This window comes from Haliotis asinina, chromosome 1, assembly GCF_037392515.1.
Source record: "Haliotis asinina isolate JCU_RB_2024 chromosome 1, JCU_Hal_asi_v2, whole genome shotgun sequence".
Classification (NCBI taxonomy): domain Eukaryota; kingdom Metazoa; phylum Mollusca; class Gastropoda; order Lepetellida; family Haliotidae; genus Haliotis; species Haliotis asinina.
The window spans coordinates 46,368,536-46,395,922 of record NC_090280.1 but is presented as its reverse complement, the minus strand read 5'-3'; the positions used below and the strand labels follow the sequence as shown (position 1 = coordinate 46,395,922).

General features: G+C 40.4%; 1 protein-coding gene across 2 annotated transcripts in view; it reads left to right on the top strand.

The window, feature by feature from the left end:
- The window catches only part of LOC137292033 (protein capicua homolog), a 41,929-nt gene that overhangs the window by 1,590 nt on the left and 12,952 nt on the right, over positions 1-27,387 (top strand). For both annotated transcript variants that reach the window (XM_067823595.1, XM_067823588.1), the window contains exons 2-8: positions 2,889-5,569; positions 23,009-23,194; positions 23,872-24,032; positions 24,533-24,718; positions 25,032-25,185; positions 25,911-26,110; positions 26,751-27,009. In XM_067823595.1, coding sequence (XP_067679696.1) covers positions 2,902-5,569; positions 23,009-23,194; positions 23,872-24,032; positions 24,533-24,718; positions 25,032-25,185; positions 25,911-26,110; positions 26,751-27,009 — 3,814 coding nt within the window. In that variant the 5' untranslated portion in view covers positions 2,889-2,901. The remainder of the gene's footprint in view (positions 1-2,888; positions 5,570-23,008; positions 23,195-23,871; positions 24,033-24,532; positions 24,719-25,031; positions 25,186-25,910; positions 26,111-26,750; positions 27,010-27,387) is intronic.

Here is a 27,387-nt window from a genome sequence, read left to right as displayed (position 1 = left end):
ACACAGTTGCTGTGATGTCCTTGTATGGCTGGATTAATTCAAGGTCCAGAACAGCACAAATAACACAATAACCCTCCGGTTATTAATGTAGACTATCGCTTATTTTCTGAAAAAATTCTAAGTTCAATCAGAATCAATCACTGGTTAAATGAAGGCGTGAGTAAGTGAGTTTAGTTTTATGCTGCACTCAACAATAATGGGATCTGGACCAGACAATCCAGTGATCAACAACATGTGCATCGATCTGCGCAGTTGGGAACTGATGATGTGTGTCAACCAAGTCAGTGAACCTGACCACCCAATCCTGTTAGTCACCTCTTACGACAAGCATAGTTGCCTTTTATGGCAAGCATGGGTTGCTGAAGGCCTACTCTACCCTGGGACCTTCACAGTTCGATTAAATGAAGGAGACCCAGTGAGATGGGGTCTTCTGAATCCAAGTCGCTTATAGCAACTGTCCAGCAATATTACAGTACGGGACACCAGACGTGGGTCACACAATACATACCCATGTAAGGATTTGAACCCATGTCTTTAGTGTTATGAGCAAACATACCTTAATCACCAGGATACCCCACTGCTGCACCTAACTTGAATTACACACACCATGTGAGTGTGACAGTAAGGAGTTAATTTTCCTTACATATGAGCAACGTCACTGTGAAGCATGTTCACATACCCAGCTGTTGCAAATAAGCTATCAGGTTACTTTGTCTCACCAACCCAGCTTGTAGTGAATTGGTGCATTGGATGTGTCCATAACTGAGCAACATGACAGTCACCCCACCCCTTGTAATCCTGTGGATCTGTCCTTAACTGTGCAACACGGTAACCACCCCACCCCTTGTAATCCTGTGGATCTGTCCTTAACTGTGCAACACGGTAACCACCCTACCCATTGTAATACTGTGGATCTGTCCTTAACTGTGCAACACGGTAAGCACCCTACCCCTTATAATGCTGTCGATCTGTCTTTAACTGTGCAACATGGTAACCACGTTACCCCTTGTAATCCTGTGGATCTGTCCTTCACTGTGCGACCAGTGTAGAATAACTGACAGTCTAAGTAAACTTAGTCTCACTGTATTTCGTTACACTCCACCAATGAATCTAACAATCAAAAGCGAGACTTTTAAATAGATTTAACCATCAGACAACGGCTACTGTTTAGGGATCAGAGGGACTTTCAAAATATTCAGGTCACAGACACAGATCTCTCCACAAAAAATCCCGCATATAACACAGATATTTGACCTGCAGTATATACCCTTTTGGGTTTCTGTTGACATGGTTACCATTAGCCAATATTTCTGCAAGATAACATCCTTGAATATTGCCAAAAACACCATTTTCAGCAATTGTTTACTCGCTGTTGTCATGGCTGTACGTACGCCGTGTGCATTACCTGGAAGCGAGCGTGCGCTAAATAGCATTCGGAATTGTTTGGGTACGAACCTTTTCGAGATAAAAAGTTCAAAAGGTATGTGCGTAGGTGCACTTTCGCGATTTGGTAAGCTGTGTCCTGATTGGTCAATCCCAAAGGTTATTTGATGCGACCTCCCATAAGGTTTTGTTAGACTCAGTAGTGGAGTGTAACGAAAAGTACTGAGGATACTTAGTTTACTTAGACTGGAATAACTGGGTAAATTCATTACGTTTTGTGAGGGACAGGAAGAAGTTATATCTGTTTGTTGGTTAATACCATCTGAGAAACATTCCAGCTATGTATATGAAGGCAGCCTGTAAATGATTCCAGACATAACAATCCAGTGATCAACATCATGAGCATTGATCTGTGCAACTGGGTCAGCGAACCTGGACACTTGATCCAGTAGCAGCTTTTTATGATGAGCATGAGTTGTGAAAGACCAACTCTCACTCAGATCTTTACAGGTTGACTGCAAGTGTATGTACTAGTATGCATGACACAACACAGGGAGGGGAGACAGTGTACATGACACAACACAAGGAGGGGAGACATCAATGTACATGACACAACCCAAGGAGGGGAGACAGCATCACAGTGTACATGATACAACACAGGGAGGGGAGACATCAGTGTACATGATACAACACAGGGAGGGGAGACATGACAGTTTACATGATGCAACATAAGGAGGGGAGACAGCATCACAGTGTACATGATACAACATAAGGAGGGGAGACAGCATCACAGTGTACATGATACAACACACAAAGGGGAGACATCAGTGTACACGGCACAACACAGGGAGGGGAGGCATCATTACAGTGTACATGATACAACACAGGGAGGGGAGACACCATCACAGTGTACATGGCACACACATGGAGGGGAGACATGAGTGTACACAACACAAGGAGGGGAGGCATCATTACAGTGTACATGATACAACACACAAAGGGGAGACATCAGTGTACACAGCACAACACAGGGAGGGAGAGAGACTATCACAGTGTACATGACACAACACATGGAGGGGAGACCTCAGTTTACATGACACAACCTAAGGAGGGGAGACAGCATCACAGTTTACATGGTACAACACACAAAGGGGAGACATCAGTGTACACGGCACAACACAAGGAGGGGAGGCATCATTACAGTGTACATGATACAACACAGGGAGGGGAGACACCATCACAGTGTACATGGCACACACATGGAGGGGAGACATGAGTGTACATGTCAAAAGAAAAGGAGGGGAGATATCATCACAGTGTACATGACACAACACAAGGAGGGGAGACACCATCACAGTGTTCATGACACAACACAAGGAGGGGAGACATCATCACAATGTTCATAACATAACAACAAGGGCAGTGAGGGGTTGTGCAAAATTTGAATGGTGTGTTGCGTTTAAATATTTCATTTCACTTTTAATAAAATATTTTTTTCATTGCAGATCATGCCTAAAGATGACAAGACGTAGCGACAGTCGCCCTAGGCGTGGTCGATCTAACAGCTCTTCACCAACAGGCCCCAGACAAACCAAATCCAGACGCAGACATGCAAATCCGACATCAGAAAGCCCGGCCCCTGTTCCGGAGGAGTCTCCTGTTCAGGAAAACAGCACTGAAGTAGACACAAAAGGCAAAGACGAACAAATGGAGCAGACAGCCAAACGCCAAAGTCAAAGGAATGCTAGCAAAGAGTCTGAGGCAAAGAAGCCAACTCCTGCAGCAAGTCTTAAAAGCACACGCACTCCTCGGGCTGGGAAGAAAGTTGGTATGGAGCTTGATCAGGAGGCAGCTTCTGAAATGCCGAAGCCCTCGTCTTCTGTGTCACTGGCCACCAGCTTGCCTGTCACCCCTAGCAACATGCCCAAACCAGAACCCGTGGATAATACCCCTGGTGATTCAGGTATTGAGAAGTCTCCAACTGAGCTGCAGGTTGTGAGAGCAATAGCCAAGCCTCCCAAAAAACGTAAAGCAAATGATATTGAACCAGAACTAGTGGTGTCTCCCCCACCCAAACGACCTGCTATAGACTTAAATGAATGGAAGAATCAACGTGTTCTTGCAAAAAGAGAGACTGTGTTCCAGCCTGGTGTTGTGAAACAGATTCGCCAGAATCGACACATTGGAATTTGTTTTGATGATAAAACTTTAATCTATTACAACGATATCTTGAATGCCCCATTGTGTGACATCATATCAGACAACTCCCCAATGGGGATGCTGGTTTCCATAGGAACAAAAGTGTGTGTTAGAATCAGTTCTGAAGAAAATGTCTTCTATGAAGGTATTGTGATGGAGAAAAAAAATGCACCTGTCATGTATAAAATACACTTGGATAACAAACCTGAGAACAAGCCTGAAGACTGCTGGGTGACTCGGGCCAACATCCGGCTCCTCCAACCTCCGTGGTACGAAGATATGGAGGACACCTTCTCTGAACCGGAGCACATGTATCAACCCATACCAGGTGGAAGTGTCTATAGAATAGAGAGGCCTGCTTCAAGTGTTGCAAGTATTGCAAGCTTTGATAAAAATGACTCATCTGAAGATGAAATGACGGCAGAAAATCTGAGCTTTGACTCTTCTGGGATGAGTACTCCTAGATCGGGCAGTGCAACGCCGGGTGCTCGTTCTCAGAATGGACGGGAACGCAATAAGCAGCCTCCTAAAAAGCGTGAGTCTGCACGTAGTCGGAGTGCCCAGTCTACAGAAAGTAGCCGGTCGAGTACTCCTCGATCTCCCCTGACTACAAAATACAAGAAAGGTGATGTTGTGTCCACTCCCAATGGAATAAGGAAAAAATTCAATGGAAAGCAATGGAGAAGGTTGTGCTCTAAAGAAGGATGTACAAAAGAGTCTCAGAGGCGTGGTTTCTGTTCAAGGCATTTATCACTGAAAGGCAAAAGTCTTCGTCAAGCTCCAACTTTTCCGGGGTGTCGGAAAGGAGAGATGAAGGAGGGTCAGATACAGTGGACTGACCAGTCAAGAGAAGGTGAATCAGATCACGATAGACTACATCAGCATCAGTTTGATATGGATGAAAAGGAGGCAGCCAATATGTTAGTCTCATTGGGAAACTCCCGATCAACAACGCCAGCCTTCTCTCCAACGCCACAGACACCCATCTCACCCCGACTGTCGGCCCAATCTCCACCAGGGTCAGCCATTTATAGAAGTGGGTCAACATCCTTCACCCCTATCTCCCCGCACACGAATCCACAGAACCCTGGTTTCATCACCTCTCCCTCCCGATCATGGAGTGCTGGCACATCCAAGTCGAGCACCTCGTCAGAACATGTATCCCCGGTCACACCCCGATTTCCTCCATCTTCAGGTGGCCCTTCAGCCTTTCAGCCGAAGATTAATGTCATTGACCCAAATGTTTTACCCAAGCCCAGGAGTCTGACCATTGCTGCAAGACAAGACTCTATTGTGAATGAAGATTCCGGAATCGAGATTCAGCAAACAAAGCCAACAGATCTGCATTCTGCACATACTTCACATACAAGACAAAACTTGTATCCATCTGGAGCATGTTCCATTCTCACTTCAACAATACAGCAGCGTCTAGCTGCCCACAATGCTGAGATGGCTCGGGAAACAGCTTTTGTGACAGTGTCTCAGCAGCAGGCCCACGCAGGGAGAGAACAGAGAGCATATTCTGAAAGTGGAGTCAGGAACTATTCTGGTCTGGTTTCAGGAAAGAGTCACTCCATGGACCATGTGACTGATAGACATATTGCCATAATGCCTGACCATATCAATGGTGGGAGACTGCCTCGACCTTCGCACCAGGAATATGAACAACAATTGCATCATGGGATGCAGGAACGTGTCCATGATGCACATTCTAATGTTCCAATGGAGCTGACCAGTCGGGCGAGTGTGAGTGTTGCCAGAAACACCCTTTCTCAGAACACTGTTGTCAGCCAAGCACATACTGGCCTGCAACAACAGCTCCACCAAGCTACACAAAATACTGCTCAACAGCAGACTTCAAGTTACCACTCTGGAGCTGTACATCCAACGGCATCAACCCTGTTGCCAGTGTTACCGGTGAATGACCACCCAAAGGAGGCTGCTCCAGCAGAGCGAACCAATCACATGAGGGACGACCATTCTGAAAGTAAGTGTTGACAATATTTGTAAGGTTCACCTGACATTGCAGTTGTCATTGTGTTCAAAGACTAAACACCTCTTCCAGTTCAGACATGCATCTTGGATTGTAAACTGAATGCCAGTTGTGGGCAGAGGGGTACAAAAGTATTTTTTCGTTTAAAGGAAAAATATATATGCAAGGTTTACATTTCAGTCAGAATGTACAGTAACTGAGAGGAGCTATTCCAGTTCTGCCGCCTTTAGGTATTTCTCGATCAATCTCTTCCACGTTACTGTTACTACTGTTACTAGACGAGGCTTGAGTTTGGGGGCTCACATTTTGTGCTATTTGTGTAAATGTTCCTACTTTGTTCCCACTTAACCAACCAGGCTGCAACCTTTGTATCACCAGCATTTTCTTCACATAAGGTGGCAAAGTCCAGTTGAGATGATATGATAAAAAAATCAAGACCAAAACTGGATTTTACTTCATGAATCGTATCACTTCATTTTAGCATATTAAAACCATATAAGGTATGGAATTATTTATGTCTGTTTCAAGATAGACATAACTCACTTCCCATGTTCCTCATGAACCAGATATTATTTCATTATGCAAATTTAGTTCCACAAAAATGTACGTCTACATTTTTAGCATGTTCATCAATGGTAGGAAGTGGACTTTTGAAGTCAGTTAACTCCCTTGTGTCAAGGAGATGGTGTGATCTATGTTGACAGAAACAGGAACAAGTACACTGGATTGACCATATTGTATGATTTGTACCTACGTCAGGTTTCAAATTATGTTAGGTATATAGAGGATACCAGGGGTCTGGTTGAGGTCTTCTGTCTGAACACAGATTCCACACTACTGTGTGTGAAGCCCATTTTCATGTCCCTACAGTGATTTTGCTAGAATATTGCTAGAAGCAGCATAAAACCTTACTTACTGAACACTGGGACGTCCCCTATTTCGGCTTATTTTTAAAAACTCAGCGACTGCAGATAGCATAGTTTCATGGTGGTGTCACAGGACCAGGTGTTCAGATATTTTTGTGAAACTGTATCTCATAGATAAACCCACCCCCTTGTACAGCCTGCTCTTTTTGTCCTCAAAATTTGGCTTTTCACGGTAATATATGGTAATTATTGACAAGACCAGTGGTACTATGCCAACTCTTGTAGATTTAAGTAATTATAATTGTGAAAGTACTATGTATAGCAGTCGCTGACTTCCAATGACATATCCGTGTTCTGACATGACATGTGTGCAAAACATGTCTGTGACCTCCACTGGTTGTGTTGCAGTTGATAGACATGTTCATAAATCATGTCAAACATTCGGGTTCAGAATGATCAGTGGGCTGGCAACAATGAACATGGAATACTCAAAAAACATACCATCTGGGGACTAGACAGAATTACTAATCTAAATTTTTTAAGGAAAGTGAAACACTAGAGGGACAACTTGTTTTCTCATGTGATCCAGATATAGAAAGTAAGCGTCTTGTAGAGAATCTACTGTGGACTAGCTGTATGTATCTGGTGATGTTTATGTAAGCAGAATATTGTGTTTTCATCATGTTCATTTAAAACATCTGGGAAGTTGTGTGGTTAAAGTGTTCGCATGTCACGCCGAAGACTCGGGATCGATTCCCAACATGGGTGCAACATGTGAAGCCCATAACTGGTGTCCCCCCCACCGTGGTATTGCTGGAATATTTCTAAAAGCAGCGTAAAACCAAACTCACAAACATCAGATTAAGTAATTCTAACAATGCCATTATTTCAGTGGGATTAGTAATCTGTGGATGATGGCCGTATGTTTTGATAGCCATGAATCTGTTTTACTTTAGATTCTTACTAGTCTTGATATGAATGGGAATATGTTCTGCTGACTACATGACTATGCAGCCCAGCTGGTGTTCATCATAGACTGCATTGATGAAGCCATTCATCCAGTGCTTTGTGTAATAGAGCTGACTGCTCCAGTGTTGAAGGTTCTCATCCCTGACTGCACTCATGTCTGGTGCACTGTAGGCCAACTACTGTTCCAGCGTTGAAGGTTCTCATTCCTGAATGAGCTCATCTCTGGTGCACTGTAGGCCAACTACTGCTCCAGTGTTATAGGTTCTCATTCCTGAATGAGCTCATCTCTGGTGCACTGTAGGCCAACTACTGCTCCAGTGTTGAAGGTTCTCATCCCTGAATGAGCTCATCTCTGGTGTACTGTAGGCCAACTACTGCTCCAGTGTTATAGGTTCTCATTCCTGAATGGGCTCATCTCTGGTGCACTGTAGGCCAACTACTGCTCCAGTGTTATAGGTTCTCATTCCTGAATGAGCTCATCTCTGGTGCGCTGTAGGCCAACTACTGCTCCAGTGTTATAGGTTCTCATTCCTGAATGAGCTCATCTCTGGTGCGCTGTAGGCCAACTACTGCTCCAGCGTTATAGGTTCTCATTCCTGAATGAGCTCATCTCTGGTGCACTGTAGGCCAACAACTTTTCCAGTGTCGTAGGTTCTCGTCCCTTGATGAGTACACTCTTGTGCACCATGGGTCAAGTATTGCTCCAGACCTTGAATACTCCACCATGCAGTCCTCATTCAATTCTTAGGCCCAAGCGACTGATTATCTAGGATACTCTGGAAGATGCAGTGATATTGACAAAACCTCACACGTTAACATGTCACACTGAACTTAATTAGTGTCAGTTTACAAGCTTGTGGGAAGGCATAAAGAATGAGAACTTGGGATCCATACCACGTAGATGCTGTATGTTACTGATGCGAGTACTGGTGCTAGGATTCAGGGGACATGTCACCTATGTCTGTAACCATTTGTCAAACTAATGATACGAGCAGTTTGGTTTCCAATATCACCTGTGGAAGCACCAGGTATAAGAGATGCAGTGCAGTTTGTTGTGCTGGTGCATGTTGTATTGCGTCTGCATGTCCATGTATAAGCATGGTGATCTGAATACTGGAAGATCACGAATCAGTGTATAATATATCTGAATGTCAGATTGTTGCCTTCAAGGTTAGTAATCTGAGCATGGTGAGCATGAGTGGGCTGGAATTTAGCTGTAGTTTTGCTGCAGCATCAACATTATTGCTGGCTGCCATGCTGGGATGAGACAAGAAGAAGAATTTTTTAGATAGTCACTAGTGGTTGAAGAAAACATGATGAAGCCATTCATCCAGTGCTGTGTGTACATTTTATGTTAAACATGTAGTCGAAGAAAATGTCATTATCACTGTATGCCATATTTGTGCATTTTTGGATGAGACAGCATTTCAGTATTCTACTTCCTTATAAGAAACTACATCAATACAGCAATCATCTTGAGGAATCCAGCCTTTATGCTCAGGGGAAGGATCATTTATCACAGCAGTGTACACTTATTGCTCAGGTTATTACTGCTGCTACAGGGAGCTTGTCCTTGTGTTCACATAATCCAGGGTGATTTTTAAGCAAGTTGGTGTGAAATCTAACACTGCAGTTGGCCTCGTCTCTCCACAGATTCACAATAAGAGTGACCTAAATAACCGGTGAACTCCATTTTCTGCAGTAGTTCTGCCCTCAATAATGTTTGTGTTCATTGAGTGTTGTTTGTGTGATAATACGTTGTAAATGCACATGTTTTTGTTTGTGTTCAGTCTTTTGATTAGGTTGTGAAAATATGAGCGCTTGGTTCAGCTTGCTCTGGCTGTAGTGGCTGAGATCAGCTGGGAAGACTCCATGCATTTCATTATCCTCACTCAGGGCTATCCTGTCACTTGATTGGCTGGTTTGTGCTGACATCACATTTTTCACTTTAGGGCTGAGTGCACAAGTGTAATCTGATTGGTCAGATGTGTTCAAAGAACTCTTTTGATTGGCTGTTGATGATGTAGTCAGCATTTCAGTGAGAATGCAGTTTGTAATCTACATAAGCCATCAGCAGGATGTGCAGACATTGCATAGAGGCTTAGGACTGGCCTAGTTACTGCTGCAGTGTAATCTTGCACTTATAGTGTGCATTGGTGCATTATTTGCACAACACTGGTGCAACATCTGTCCAAATGCTTACAATAATTAGACACATGTATTTTTCAGCAGGCAGTTTTGCAAAGCATATTGAAACTGAAGGCATGTGATAGACTGGGTTTCATGTAGAAGTTGAAACAGCCCACAACAACACAAAAAAACTGACCCCACATCACAATATCCCTAAAGCAGAGTAAATCACAGTTAATTACTTTTATAGATATTTTGGTTATCCTTGCTTGATGAATGTTAGGCCTGCTGCAGGTCTATGTTCCAAGTCAACAATTAAAGTCATCCTTGTACACTTAAGGTGAAGCAGGCTAAAACCTGAGTCACTGTAAGCTCTGTCATCTTGAACATTTTCAGAGAAGATATTAACAACATGACGGAAGTTTGAAGTGATGTTAGTTTGTGTTATGTTATTATTGAACAAGGAAGTTCAAAATCTCAGATTAATGTATTAAAAATGTGCACTTGAAATTCTTTTGGAAGTAGAAACATGAATTATTCGATTCTTAGTTGAACTTCCTCAGATATGGACCTGATGTATTTTAATAACATATTTGAAAAATCCAAACATTCTTCTTTGATATAATCCAAGAATTTAAAAAATCTACTCTTTACAAGCAGTGAAGTTCAGTTGGGATATTAACTTTTTTAAAGAGTGTATTAGTTATTTTTAATACATTTTAACTGCTTTAGTTACTTGACACTTTATTGATTGATTGAATAAATGATTGCTAATTAACACTGGTCATATACCTTGTTAATCATTGTCCACGCATTACAGTCAATTTATGAAATCAGTCAGTTAATGAAATGACTAAATATTTTCAGTCATTTCGTGAAGTGACTAGGAGGGTCAGCTGTTTCACATCATTTTGTGTATCAACAATCAATATACCTGAGTCATTTCAGTCATTTCATTTCATCTATGTGTGGTGGACAGGGGTTTGTGATGTGTGGCTGCTCTGGACACAGCAAGTGACAAACAAGCAGGTGTAAATACTTCAGAGCCAAGTGCAACAGTTGCTGCCACAATACTTTTCACTGTATATAATCCTTTTTTGTAGATTAAGAGAACTTTCGTGAAATGACTCAAGTATATTGATTGTTGTTACACAAAATGGTGCAAAATGGTTCACCATTTCTTCCGCACAGATCTTCACTCATTGGTGACTTGTGACCAGTGTGGCTTTGGTGACTTGTGACCAGTGTGGCTTTGGTGACTTGTGACCAGTGTGGCTTTGGTGCCTTGTGACCAGTGTGGCTTTATCAGTCACTGATTTTCATGTAAGGATGACACAGACATAGGTTTAGAAGTAATTATTGTCTCTGATGTTTACAAGCATTGTTTTATGTTTACTGACTGGTGTGTTCTAGCTCTTCCTCTGTCCTCATTGTTTGTGGTGAGGCCTACTCCTTGTTTGTGGTGAGGCCTATTCCTTGTTTGTGGTGCAAGACGTGTGTATAGTTGCACTGTGATATGTAACTTACTTCACAGGACATGTATAGATGTACTGTGATGTTAGAGACACAAAACTGTATACATGTAGTTTAACTGTCATATGGAGACACAGGATGTTTGTCGAATTGTACTGTGATGTTAGAGACACAAAACTGTATACATGTAGTTTAACTGTCATATGGAGACAGGATGTTTGTAGAATTGTACTGTGATGTTAGAGACACAGGACTTTTGTATAGCTGTACTGTGATGTTAGAGACACAAGACATGTACAGTTATACGATGATGTGGTGACACAGGACGTTTGTATAGTTGTACTGTGATGTAGAGACAGAAGACTGTATAGTTGTACTGTGATGTAGAGACAGAAGACTGTATAGTTGTACTGTGATGTAGAGACAGAAGACTGTATAGTTGTACTGTGATGTAGAGACAGAAGACTGTATAGTTGTACTGTGATGTAGAGACAGAAGACTGTATAGTTGTACTGTGATGTAGAGACAGAAGACAGTCAAAGTAAACTTAGCCCCAGTGTTATTCATTACTTTCCTACACTGGGTCTAACAAAACCTAGTATCAGATCGTGTCAGGTAACCTTAGAGATTGACCAATCAGAGCACAGCTTACCAACTTGCGCAAGTGGACATTCGCACATGCCTTTGAACTGAACAATTTTGAATGCTATTTTCCCCATGATCGCTTAAGGACAATGCTCATGGAGCATGCCACAATCAGTGAATAAACACTTGCCGAAAATAGAGTTTTGGGCAATACTCAAGGATGTCAGATTGCGGAAATATTAGCTAATGGTAACCACATCAACAGCAATCGAAAAGCATATACATACTACAGGTCAATGATAAGTGTTATATGCTGATTTTCGTTTTTTGGGAGATCATTGTCAGTGACTGATGTATTTTGTAAGTTCCACCAAACCCTAAACAGTGGCTGTTGTCTGATTTGTAAAATCCGTTTAGCCATCTCGCATTTGATTGGACGGTCATAGGTCACTCAAAGGTTACCTGACGCGACCTCCTACTAGGTTTTGTTAGACCCAGTGTAGGAGTGCAAGGAATAATACTGGAGCTAAGTTTACTTAGACTGAGACACATGACTGTACAGTTGTACTGTGATGTAGAGACACAAAGCATGTACAGTTGTACTGTGATGTAGAGACATAGGATGTTGTATAGTTGTACTATGATGTAGCGACACAAAACTGTACAGATGTACCGTGTGGTAGAGACACAAGACTGTATAGGTGTACTGTGATGTAGAGACACAAGGCATGTACAGTTGTACTATGATGTAGAGACACAAGCTGTTTGTATAGTTGTACTGTGATGTAGAGACACAAAACTGTACCGATGTACTGTGATGTAGAGACACAAGACTGTATAGGTGTACTGTGATGTAGAGACACAAGGCATGTACAGTTGTACTATGATGTAGAGACACAAGGCATGTACAGTTGTACTATGATGTAGAGACACAGGATGTCGTACAGTTGTACTATGATGTAGAGACACAAGCCGTTTGTATAGTTGTACTGTGATGTAGAGACACAAGATGTTTGTACAGTTGTACTGTGATGTAGAGACACAGGATGTCGTATAGTTGTACTATGATGTAGAGACACAAGCCATTTGTATAGTTGTACTGTGATGTAGAGACACAAAACTGTACCGATGTACTGTGATGTAGAGACACAAGACTGTATAGTTGTACTGTGATGTAGAGACACAGGATGTTTGTACAATTGCACTGTGATGTAGAGAAACAGGACATTTGTATATTTGTACTATGATGTAGAGACACAAGCCATTTGTATAGTTGTACTGTGATGTAGAGACACAAAACTGTACCGATGTACTGTGATGTAGAGACACAAGACTGTATAGTTGTACTGTGATGTAGAGACACAGGATGTTTGTACAATTGCACTGTGATGTAGAGAAACAGGACATTTGTATATTTGTACTGTGATGTAGAGACACATGGTGTGTGTATCAATAAGTTATACTGTGATATGGAGACACAAGATGTGAACAGTTATACACTAAACATGTTTAATGTGAAGAGTTAAGTCCAAAGATGATCTGCGGCTCTTTTAGAATATTTTTCAAATGTACATACTGGATCCTGTGTTTTTTTGTGAAATTTTTTGGGTATAAGCAAAGTGTATGCATGTTCTCAACACGGAGGTTGTGGTTGTGGTGGCCCTGTTGATTGACACTACTGTTGCTACATATCCTGGTCTCCACATGGCCAGGTAGACATGCCTGGTTGTGTGGCTTCCTCTTCACCTCAACAATGTGGCCTCATTCACCATCATGACAGACAACTGCTGACCAGGGTTAATTCATATACACCTGATGACAAGGATGGCTTAACATTATCCCCTTAGTGGCAATTCTTGATCGATATGAACAGCTGATGGTAGTGGTTGATTTCAACAGAGACTATATATTGGTATATGGTCTTGAATTCAGTTACCAGTAAAAACAGAAGTTGTGACCTTTCAATGTTTACTTTTGATTTACTCTCAATTATCAATTTAACATGCTTCTGGTGTGAATACTGCAAATGTTATTGCTTGTCATTTCTTGAACCCTTTGGGTTTGTGTCACTGACCTTTAATGCGTACAGTTGTGTAAGGCATGTCTAATCAATGATCAGCATCACTAGGTGATAACTGTCGTACATTACAGTGATATATTGTCCCATATCACATGGTGGCTGTAGCTGCCACTAATCAATAGCTCACAGATTGCACGTCAATAGCACACTGACATCACTTTCAGCCCATCTCATTGGCTGCTTCTTGCGTCATTCACAAATATATTTGTATCCTTACATCACAGATGGCATTATCATACCTTTTTCCACAGCCTGCAAATGTCAATCAGGCATTTTCGGTCTAAATTTCTTACTTGACAAAATTTCGTTTTCAGAAATTGTGTTCAATAAATCTGTTAATTTAAAGGAGTTTATGATTGTTGAAAACTGATCGCTAGCTAGTACATGATTTTAACTCCATAGTTTGATTGCTACTTGGCAGTGGTTCTAACATGTGAAGTCCATGCATGCATTAAGGTTTGTTCTTTTAACAAAGTGCATGGCAGTTTGAGTCAGCAGATAGATACTCAAACATTCATAAACGCAAAATTGGAATATATGTAATATATATATGTAAGTGTACTGTGTTACACATCCATCTATGAAGAATTTGATTTCTTGCAATAATTAGTTCTCACAGGAAATTTGTGCCTTTTGACAGTGTTGTCATGGTAATAGTTGCAATGTCACATCAGTTGATCAATATATGTTAACATTTAGCAGCCTCCATGTGCTTCAGAAATTGTTAGATATCACCATGGTGATATCAGCACATGGAACAGGGTGATGTTCCTCCAAAGTATTTGTTTAAATTCTACTCAAACGAGTGGACACAGTTAACTTGAAGTGAAATATTGTCAGAACATTTTCTCTCTCTATCATTGATACACCGCAGACACACATGTCTGGCTTTCTGTTTGTTACAGTAGATGGCCATAAATGAGTCTTCATTAGTGAAATTCCCATAGACTAGCATGTTAATTAACACTTGCTGGAATAATTTTCATGAAGTTAGTTTCAGTCAAATTACTTTCAGTAGTTATCTATCAGCTGGGAAAAAACCTCAGCTTTATGCACATAGTTTCCATTCAGTTTTCCGATGATTTTTAAGAAAACTGTAAATTTAAAGAACATATGTGAGACGTACCTATCTGGTATAACATGACTGTCTATAGGATAAATTAAGAGTTGTACTTATGCCGTGCTTAATCAGGTCTTATTCAATAACTAATCCACGGAAAGATGAAAGAAAATTATGTACACATTGCTGACTGATTTCCAAAATGTTTGCAAAATGTCAAATAAAATGACTTCTACTCAATTTCTGAAAATTATTCTTGCAACAGGTAATTACCATCCAAGTCTATGGGAATTTCACTAATGATGAAACACTAAATATGACCAACTACTGTAGTAATAAGTTTGTCTTGATAATTAGGATTTGGATGACATTTTAGGAATGGGAAAAGAGGAAGGAGTTATCAAATGTGTAACAATGTTTCATGGTTCATTAAGCCATGCCAATTTTATTTCTTGTTTTATGGATATATTTTTCAAGCATAAGGAACAAGTAAAAATAAGTTTTCCCTGCTCAAAATATAAAATCGTAATGTTGATGTTATATAAATGAAATACTCTTGAAATCAGTGTGAACCATAACTCACTCAACTTGTTTTAGTTGATATAAACAAATCAAAAGAGTAAACATGGAAACTCACGTGGGTTTTTACCTTGACTGGGGATTTTTTTGTATTGGTTTTAGGGTAATGAAAAATTGATATTTACTAATAAAATATAGTATGCTTTTTGCCATGTTTAGTAATTTTTTTTTTTTTTTTTTTTTCGCACTTTGTGAAGATCATGTTGCATTAAAAATGTTGATGAAGGTCATCCTGAAATTTTGCAAGCATTAATTGATGGAAGGTCAATCAGTTCAATCAGTGCATGTCAGTTAAATGAGATAAATGCTATTTAACAAATAAATTTCAAATGGATAACATTGCATATATTGAGAAGACCTTTGAATATGACAAATACTAATGAACTGCAAGACACAGCATTGTTAGCATCCTTCACTATGGCCATTGGTGAATTTACAAGGATTAACTATCCCAAGGCTGTTGGTTAGCCAACTGTGTCAGTGATCATGGGAGCGAGGAAGCATGTTGAAAGGTCTGATTCAAATGGTAGGCAATGATGACCAAACATTTCGAGTAATCGAATGCTGCATTTTGACAACAATATTCTTGTCCATGGTGAGAAATAGTCTACGACTGCCATTTGCCACACATTCCTTTGTCCCTGAATATTACTAATAGAGGCTTAAAACTAAACTCACTCACCCACTCACTCACTTTACTAGTCACATGCCATTGGTGCTGCATTTATCTTTAACATTGTTAAATCTGTAGAAATCATCAAAATTTGTCAGGTGTTGGTGACATCTTAAAGGAAATATGAAGTAAATACGACACATGCCATTTTCAAATTAGGCTGTATCTGCAGAACAATATAAGTCCTTGAGCAACCTACTGACCCCTTTCCCAGCACATGTAAATGGCAGGGTTCTTGATCTGCTTGGCCCCAGGTTGGTGCCAGTAATAGAAGGAGCACAGGCTTCATCCAGCTGTAGTGGGCAGGCCCAGGAGCATGACTTGCCAGCCTTGTCACATGTATTTACAGATGTCAAATGACGTCTGTTGGCTTAAAATATATTTAAGAATGAGGACAGACAAAAGGCTTGTTAAATGTGGAACCGGGGCTATGAAGAATGGATGACGGTTTTGAGTTACTAATGTGGATGGCCTCAGCCAGAGGACTGATGTGTGATATGACCTGTAGTGACATGTAATTGGTTCATTAGATAAGAACAGAAAGTATCAACCAGAGATATTGGTTGGGAAGTGTTCTGTGGAAACCAGTGGAACTCTCGAGAAGAGCTGTGTGTTGTCAACTGCCCTGCCTGTGTGTGTTGACCTGTGTGTGTTGACCTGTGTGTGTTGACCTGTGTGTGTGTTGACCTGTGTGTTGCCGTGTTTGTGCTTGCCTTTGTGTGTTGGCCCATGCATGTCTTGACCTGGGTGTTGCCATTGTGTGTTGAGCTGTGTTTGTTGACCTGTGTGTCTTGACCTGTGTGTATTAACCTGCGTGTATTAACCTGCGTGTGTTGACCTGTGTGTGCAGAATGTGTAGTAAGGCTACTGAGAGGGGAAACTGCTTGTCATGAAAGATGTTTAAAAGTCATAAATACAAGTAAAATATTTTTTGCAATGTTCATAAGAATCTGATTGAATCTGATGACCCAGCAGTAAGTGTTTATTACATGCAACCATGAATTGTTACCATACCAAATCTGAACTAGCTGACCTAATGATTCATACTGATTCCTGTGTCAACTCATTGTATTGTATGTGTGTGTGTGTCTGGGTGTATGTGCCTGGGAGAGGGAGGCCTGCTCTTCATCTTACGGATGGGAAACAAAATATATGATGTATGTCCACCTAATAGACCCAAACCCAACTATGTGTATGTAATCTAAAATGAATAGAAGATCTAGAACTAATTCATTTCATGTGGAGATAAATAAAACATAGGTGTTATGATCATTTGACGATTGCACTTAATGTGCTAAATGTGATGAAACTTGGTCAAGCCCTCAGTGGGTTATCTATTGATATCAAAACTGTATAACTGTGATGCCTTGGTTGTCATTCCCAGGTGCAGTGTTTTGCCAGTGTATAGAATAAGATTGTTGTTCTTCGTATTCTGCACTTATATTAGTTATTAGTGCAGCTTGGTAGCATTGTTTTCAGCCCATTATCCCAACGCATGTCCATGTTATATTCAGCTCATACTCTAAACTGCAATATATGTGTCACAGTTGTCTCAAAAATAATTTTTATTCAGTCCAAATATTTGTATCATTAACGTATGCTGCTTCTCACAATACAACTGAAATATTGCTGGTGTTGTTCAGTTTTATCTCGCTCACTCACAGCACCATTCCGGACGAGGTATTTATGTCCATTCCACCTTTATGCAGTGATGATAATTGTGATTAAACCCTAGTATGGTATATTAATCACCAAAGGCTTGAATAACTATGTTCATGTTTTTACACATGAATCAAGTCATATGGTTACTGAAACAATTCATGAGTCCTTGAAGCGAACAGATTGAATAAACTGGACGTTGCTGTTCATATGATATTAGTTGTTAAAGGAATTTTAATTTTCAAGTTATGGTTTCACAAACTGAACTCTAGCTGAACCTTCTTTCATCATGGCCCAGTCTCTTGTTGGCCTGCATACCACCACCCATTATTGTATTTGTCAATGTACAGTTATAAATACGCTACTACCTGACTGCCATCGTGGGCCAGGTGTTGAATGTACACAACCCTGATCGCTCGTCTGGCTGTGGTATTTATAGATCTGACCTGCCGAAAAGACCACATCCACTATAGAGCTGATGAAAACTTTTGCTATGAAATTTGCAAGTGAATAATCATCAGTTTGTTACAACTTGTCTGAGAGGCATTTACAAGATCGAGTACTGAGAAATGAGATCTTTGGATAAACAACTTTTTTATGACATCTCTTCAAACTGAAAGAGAAAAAGTTGTACACACAAAGATTTCCCTTTGTTACATTTGGCTCTAGATATTAGATATTTATTGCATAGCATTCCATGAAGAAACACTAGTAATATTCTATTAACTACAAATATAAACACAGCAGTTACAAACATATAGAAATACAGATACATAAATGATGTACATTACAACAATTTTACAAATCATATATGTAATATCACATAGAAACAGTATGAGACAATGGTAATTTGCAAAATTCATTTACAATTGTAAATGTTTTGAGATATTTTAGAAATAGTTTCAGGACTTCTATTTGAAAATGAGGCTAATAATTGTTATGAGAGTGTAGCCAATTTTTTATGATGAAAAAGCAATGTTTTTAGTAGTGATTTCCGTTCTTTCCTATACTTAGTACAAGATATTAAATAGTGTTGTTCATCTTCTAAGACATTGCATGTTTCAGAGAGATGTTGTTCTAGTGGGATTGCAGGTTTTATATATTTCCCTGTTTTAGTATTGAGTTTATGATTGCTTAATGGTAACTTTGCCAAATGTGATCTTTGTTTTACAATGAAATACGGTGGATGCTGTCTATACCGGCACTCACTAGGGTTGAAGAAGTTACGTGGTTCAGATGACGTGCTGGATTGTAGAGCTTATGATAAACGTACAAGCCACAGACGGGACACAGCCGGTGTTGACAACTTTTCTGGATTGGACAGATGCCAGTTTTGGCAGTTTCACTGTAGATAATTCTCAAGTTTTGTGGATGATTTAACCTATATGTATGTTATTAATTTGCTGTTTGATGTGGGAGAATCACTTATGGAGTGCTTGAACATGTCTTCACGTTTGGACTGGAGTATGCTCATGCAAGATATATTTCTTGTCCTGTGTGTGACAGTTACTTTTCTACCAGCACCTTACATTTTGATTTGTTTATTTGCTTGATATATCGGCTGTTATTAACTATTTTAGAAAACTGCTGTTCATGTACCTGTTGACTAACTTACTGTGGTGATTACTGTTTGACTGAAGGTCCATGTTAGAATATTGACCTTCAATATGATGCATGTCTTAAGAGATGACTAATGGCAATGGATGGTCAGGATAGCAGAATTGGTTGAGGCATGTCATCGATTTCCAATTTCGCAGATCGAAGTTCATACTCAAACTCACTCATTCACTCACTGACTGACTGACTGACTCACTCACTCACTCAAATTGAATTCGGGACCCAAATTGCAGGTTTGAAACATTGTTGGAAGTCATTCCTGAATTATGGACTTATTGTCAACAGCCTTTGAGCAGAATATGGGCTGTATGTCTGTTGCACTATATTACTTCACTCCAACATATGATAGGCATTGAAAGCTTGTAGCACAACATAAACAGCCCTGGGAAAAGTAAACAAGCCTTACAAGGTTTACACTGCTTGTCATGGCATCATCTCACTCGGTGTGGCAGTTGATAGTGCAGTGTTTTGTGTGTCGCACAGATTTGCATCCAGTATGCAAATGTAGTGAATGGTAGCAGAAAACCCCAAATATTGCATCCAGAGACACACAAATACTGAGAGCATATGTACAGCAAATCATCAGTAGTTATGTTGTATGTTATTATATTCAGCATGTATGACCAATGTCCATATGAAATCTGATTTATTCCAGTCTCTGAATGCAATTATCTGAACATGCAGTACACTGCACCTTTTCAGTACTCTACATGACCGTCATCTTACCAGCATGGGCCTGTAACATTCATTGATGAGGGTGTAGCTAACACTCTGTAGTTAATACTCTGTAATGACACCTGTCATATGCAGAAAAATCATCGTGGCACAGTGTTACCACACATCCTTTGAGTATTGCACCAACAGAAACATTGCATTTTGTAACCTGTCATTTTGCATATTATTTGTGGACGTGCCCACTTTCCATAACTGAAGGACGATGGACTATCTGCACGTCTACAGGCTTATACATTCTTTCATCCTGAAGACCCTGGTTCAATTTCCCACACAGGTACAATGCATGTGTGAAGCCCATTTCAGGTGCCCATGAAATTGCTGGAATATTGCTAAGGGCAGGGCAGAACCAAACTTAACTCACTCACTGCTCCAAGTCTAACTGACCAACTAGGATTGAATAATGTTCAAATTCATTGTTGACTGATGTGTCCAGATTCCTTGTAGAATGCTAATGTGTTCAGATTCCTCTTTGAATGATATGTCCAAATTCCTTGTAGATTGATGTGTCAAGATTCCATGTAGAGTGATGTGTCCAATTTCTAGTAGAATGCTGATGTATCCAAATTCATAGTAGAATGCTGATGTGTCCATCAGGTACATGAAGCTGACATGGAATGGGAGTGTTTAGACTGTAGGCAGGGGAAGGTTTGTCTTGGTTGACACTGGTTGTAGGCCATGGAACAGTCAGTACATTGTTAGGGTTTGTCCTGTGACTTGACTGTGAAGGTGTTTGTCATGCAGCTTGAGGAAACACTTGAGGCCATACTCGTAGGATGATACTCTCAACTGCAGTGCTCAGAATAGCCACATCAACTGCGTCATTCCCTCTGAACCAGTCCCAATTACCGCTAGTATCACTTTAGATTGGATTTCACTGGGAAGTTGAAGACGTAGAGATGGCTATTCAGGCTCCAAGCTTCCTGATAAGCTGATATGAAATATAATAATGTGACTTTAGCTTTGGCTGGTGGAAATGGAGTTGTGTACCTACTAAACAGACTCGTGTGTGTGTGATGACGGCTAGGCTAGGACACACATCTGCAAGATGGTCATCACACTCCTGCCTGGCAGAAAACATACTGATGAAAATCACTTCATGACAAAATAAATTGAATAAAGGGAAATTAAGATTGTAAATTCTCATACCTTTACTTGTCAAATGAATATTTAAATCTCAGAAGTTTATTCAACTTGGGATAAAAGTTGTTTAACAAACAATTATAATTTCAAATCACTATTATTGCTTTGTATTACAATGGGGTATGCATTTTATATGAAACGCTGAGAACGAGTAGGGTTGGTCTATTTTAATGCTCCTCACGTTCCGCATGTGCATTTCTTTCATTGTTCCTTCTGCTGCGCTTGATTTGTATTACAGTGGGGTATGCATTTTTAATGGAACACTAAGATCAAGTAGGGTTGGTTTGTTTTAATACGCCTCACGTTCTGCATGTGCATTTGTGTCACTGTTCCATCTGCTGCATTTCGCCCCTTTGTAATACAAACCAATAATAGCAACTTCAGTCTATCATCGCTTGTTACACAACTTTTATATAAAGTTTTACCATTTTGTTCAAGGTGATATTCATCAGTGCATTTTCACTGCAAACAGACTGTAGCATGACAGAAAATGTACCATTTGGTGATGTGTAGCTAATAAGAGATGAAACATGATTTACACATTTTAGACCCATGAAGGTCCAGGGTAGAATAGGCCTTCAGCAACCCATGCTTGCCATAAAAGGCGACTGCTTGTCGTAAGACGTGACCAGTCGAGGTCTTTGTTGTAGTGTGTAATAAACATAAGTGGTTGCGGAGATATTTAGCAGTTTGTATGTTGTGAAAATGATTTTAGGTGATGTTTCAGATAGCGGAAACATTTACTTACATTGGTGAAATAATGACTGTATTTTGAAGGTTTGATCTGGACTGTTGTAGTAAGTGCTGATTTTACTGGCATCATATTCGTCCAGCTGGCTGATTGTGTCAGCTTGACTACAGCCATACTACATGTACAGACCAGTACCAAAAATATTCATCACTTGATATGTTAATAAGCATAAATAATTTTCATTCTTTGCTTTTCATAAGATCCGAGTTATATCTTGCATATTTGTGATTAATCATGCTTCCTGTAATCATATAATTTCTGTTTAATTTTCCATCGCTTGTTTATTGAATGGCAACAATTAAATCAACATATGTACAATTATAAGTTTTATAAGTTAACAAAGTATACCTCTGTCGTTAACTGTAATAGAGACTATTTCAATGAGGTTTGCTCAGACTGCTATAATCTGTACTCTCATAAATATGCTGCCATGCCTAACCATATAAATGCCTAGATAAATAAACAAGTTAATTAATTATCCAAAAAAAATTAACCCAAACAAGTAAACTGCTGTGAGCTCCTCTAACATGGTGACCTGTGTGATTGTACATTGTGGAACCATACATAAGTTGATAAAAGTGATGTTATAAGTTAATTAGTGAGCGGAGAATTGAACTGAAATTGTGTGTGCAGAGCAGTGTATCAAATTTGACAAAGATCCATCCTAAACTCACATTGTGAAAAATATTTATGCTACACTGAAATAACATGTAAGTCCATGGAAATGTTGATACCATCAATGTGCGCTAATGTCCAGTGTTAAATAGCACAACAGCGTACAACTGATACTGTAGTCCATTTGGCTTAAAAGCATACCTATGAATTGCAATCTAACTTGAAAACTAATAACCTTGAAATACTCAATGAAATGCTGATCACAATCAAGACATCATACCAACACTGTGTGGGGTTTGCAGAATTTTGGTTGTAAAAATTAAAAAGTTGTTTTAAAACTATCATTAAAATATTGACACAGTTCCCTGTTTGTTACGAGTAGGAGTGCAAAGAAAGGATCAGCCAAGTTGTACTCTTTTAAGCCAAACAGACTATACTGTTGAAGCAGTAGTTTGATTCCTTATATTTCATGGCAAATAACTTGTTTTTTGTCTCTTTCAGCATCTCGAAATGAGATACGTGTATACCCTTGGCACTCACTCGTTCCTTTTCTGACCAATACGGGACCAGCTGTTCCAGCAACCCCCCCAAATGGAGCAAGTCACTCACCCCCTCAGTCAGCCACTCCACCCCCTGTTGTCAGCAAACAGGACCCTCCTCAAACAGCGCCAGGAATGGGGGATACTTGTAAGTAATTCACTTGATCATCTCTATGAGACCAGGGCCTAGATTTTCAAAGCTATCTTAGCGCTAAGATAGTTGTAAGTGCCATACATTAGCATTAAGTTTCTACTATCTCAGTGCTAGGAGAGCTTAAAAAATTTAGGCCCAGACAGTGATGGCTGTCCGCGATGCCTGCCAGATGCTGGTCACTGATCAGTGTTGGTGATGCTCGTTCACCTGCAGAGCAAAATCAAACATCCTGCTCAGTGCTATGACCAAGCAGTTTCTCTGATTAGCAGTTTCTGTGCAAGTTAGAAATAGGAGGTGGGGTACCTGGGTAGAAAAGATGGATCTGTCCCAGCCCTACCTTGCATTGTTTGCTTGCATGGATTTGCTTTCAAGTCAGAGCATACTCTTCGTGCATTTAGCCTCGCTGAGTACATGTCAAATACAGTTGGATACACCAAGCAGACTATACTGTTGAAGCAGTAGTTTGATCTCGATGAAATAAATTTCCTGTCGTAGTACTCACAAATATGTCTTTAGTTTGATTCAGAAGACAGTTTTGATTCATTAGACAGCATCCATTAGAAGTTCAAGCGTACTTGTAGTACCCCTGGCAAGTATCCAACAGCAGCGGTAAGTATTTGTTGTTGTGGGTATATGGCTGAAAGTGTAAACTGTCAACACTTTGCTTCCAGCCTTTAAGGTGGATGATGACATTGATGAGGATGATGACGACGTTTTTGAACCAGCACCAACTGATTCACCTAAGAAGTCAATTGCCAGGTCCCCAACCAAGAGGCGAACACAGTCCCTGAGTGCTCTGAAGGACAAGGAGGAACCTCGGAGCCCACGCAAGGTAGGACTATACAACATTTTCCCCAAGAGCATGCTCAACCTAATTGTAGTTTCTTGATTATCTACAAAACACCCAAACGACAGTCATGTTTGAGGAAGTATAGCTAGCTCCAAGTTAAAAAAATGTCCTGATATTGTCTTAAAGTAGCATTTAGTAGATGACCAGGATATTTTATGGATTAACCTTCTTTATTCTTTCCACACAACATTCACCATCATGAATGGCCCTGTAGTGATCCTGAAACGTTGCATAGAAAGAATAAAGCAGCTTAATCCATAACATATCTTGGTTGTCCTGATATTTCCTAGCAAGAACTAAAGTGCTGTGACAAATTTCTCCGTACCAAACAGACCCGTCACTAACTACTAAGGGCAGAAAGAATTGTTTCTCAAAGTATTGAACCATTTAAGCAGATGTTTGTTCCCACATACCCGGGCTAACATCAGTAAACCATGAAATGTAGAGACAGTAAGCTCAGTGTATGCCATCCTTGTGTCCAGTCTCGAGACAAAGACCACATCCGCCGGCCGATGAATGCCTTCATGATCTTCAGTAAGCGACATCGAGCTCTGGTTCATCAGCGCCATCCTAACCAAGACAACCGCACAGTCAGCAAGATCCTTGGGGAGTGGTGGTATGCCCTCGGGCCAAAGGAGAAGCAGAAATATCATGATCTGGCATCACAGGTATGCACTGTCACCTTGATTACAGGAAATAGAAGACATTTCTTACTATACCCAAGATATTGCCCAGTCTGTCTCACTTCTGATTCTGGCCATGTTCATTAGGGACTGGTGTAGCTGGAACATTTGAGTAAAGATCTTGGGGATTTGTATGTATAATCTGCTGATGCAGTTAGTTGTGCTTCAGCGATCACTAAAATGTTTTGAGCAGGTGACTGAAAACAAAATCCTTGGTTGATAGCTGTGGGATATGCTTCATGACATTTGAAAGTCGTCACCATTATGTTTGGGTCAATGTCGCTGTTGTTTTTTCCAGGTGAAAGAGGCCCACTTCAAGGCCCATCCGGACTGGAAGTGGTGTTCCAAAGACAGAAAGAGGTCAAGTACCATTGCAGCAACATTGAAGCAAAGGGGAGGTAACCGACGTCTGAGTTCTACTGAGGACATGTCTGAAGCAGTTGGGGACATTGGTGAATATTGAAATTTGTGTCCTGATGAATGATTGTTTGTAACTGTAGGTGAATGACTATAAGTAACTGTAATGGAAAAAAAAGATCATATATTCCACAGTTAATAAGCCAGCTGATGATACCATATTTTGATATCTGTCAGATATCTGTCCAAAACAGTGCCTTCGGTGTTTGCTGTAATCCTTCACTAGAACAGGGAATGCATAAAGTGGTTATACCTGAATTACCTCTTGTCTACGACATGTGATGTGCGAAACTGAATGAAGAAACTGCAGGCAGTGTAACAGCCACCCCTCCTGTATATTCGATATGAGAAGGTCATAGTCATTGGTCATTGTTGAAGACATTAACACAGTTGTCATGGTCAAAACATTGTGTGTGTGGAGTGTGTACAAGTGTATGTTATGTTGGGATAGATTGTGCTGCTGTGTGTGGGCTAGTGTGTACAGCTGTGTCCGGGTAGTGTGTAGAGCTCTTTGTGTGTGGGCGGGGGGTAGTGTGTAGAGCTGTGTGGGGGGTAGTGTGTACAGATGTGTGTGGGCTTAGTGTCTGCGTGCGCGCGCGCATGCATGCGTGTGCAGCTGTTTGGGGGGTAGTGTGTAAAGCTGTGTGTGTGGGTAGTGATTACAGCTGTGTGTTGGATTAGTGTGTACAGCTGTAAGTCATGGTAGTGTGTACAGCTGTAAGTGGTGGTAGAGTGTACAGCTATCTGATGTGTGCTGCAGATGACAAGCTGGATCCAGAGGCGCTTGACCTGGAGGAGCGCGAGGCTGTGACCAGCCTGGAACCAGAGTCAGCCATGCCACTGCCCCAAGGAAGCATCAGCAGCTTAATGAAACAGAGATCTCTAAGCTTCTCAGCGGGGCAACAGGATGAGGTCCGCAGCTTCCTGCCACCTACCTGCAAGTCCTACCAACAGCCAGAGGTCGGTGTTCATGCAAGGACCAAATTCTTTATGTTTGTTTTTTTATGCCACTAGAATGATGATTGATTGACCACAGTATCATCTGAGAATCACAAATTGCTTTAGAATGTTAGAGTCTTTAATGTAAGGATTAGAAATTAAAAAGATTTGAGTTATATTATTGACAATATCAACCAGTCTTCATCACACGTTCTAGAGAATAATGCAGTGTTCATGAATGGTGTTTCAAAGTAACAGGACATTGGGTTCTGTAAGTTTCAGATGTCTGTCTCACCCACTGAAAATTCACAAGACCCATAGAATAAAATTATACACACATTTCAGATTTAACATTTCTCATAATTGGCATTGAAATTATTACCATTATATAATGACAAACATTATAAAGATAAATTTATAAACAGTGAACAAGTGTCACATGCCACAAATAACAACTTCAGACAAAGTTATTGTGACATATTCAGTCAGACACTGGGGCCAGCAGGTTGGGGACTTCTGATGGCAAATCTGCCGGATTTGTCAGAAGGTCAGACACTATTCGCAAACACTGTAATGACAATGTTATTTTGATTCATCTGGCCAATAAGAACATCTGAAGAAAAACCCAAATCCAATATATGTGTTCCTTACGTTTCTGCAGGCCATGGCAGTGGAATCTGGGGGCATCTCAGTGGGCCGACCACATCAGCTATACCAGCAATCTGGCTCTTCCAACAACCCCCCTCGCACCACTGTACCATTCCATGATGGCCAATCCACACACACCTCACAGCCATCTCAGATGTCCCAGCAGCATTACAACTTCACCCAGGAACAAGTGAGGCAGTTTCATCGCAGCCTCGGCTCAAAAGGGGATGATGATGACAGCGATGATGAGAAGATGGTTATATGTGAAGACGGTAAGAAAGAATTTTGGCAGGATTAAACAGAGTTCCAGATAAGCTGCATGTTTGTATAAAATATGCTGTAGAAAAGTTGAAGTTAGCTAGAAAAATAAGTGTCAGCATATGAAAAATAAATATTGATTTTTACACTCTGTCAAAATAACAATGGGTATTTACTCAGTACATCAAAATCATGTTGCGTATCACATAATCTAAACCAGTCGAACTTAAGCTTTTCCAAATATTCATGATTAGAAAGTTCTTTGATAATTCTAAAGACATTTGAAATGTGTGAAAGAGATAGAAAACCAGTCGTGGTTTGTTAACCCTTCACTGATTGATCCATCTATAATTAATGACCAATCTAAAGCTGAACCACATTCTGGCGGTATC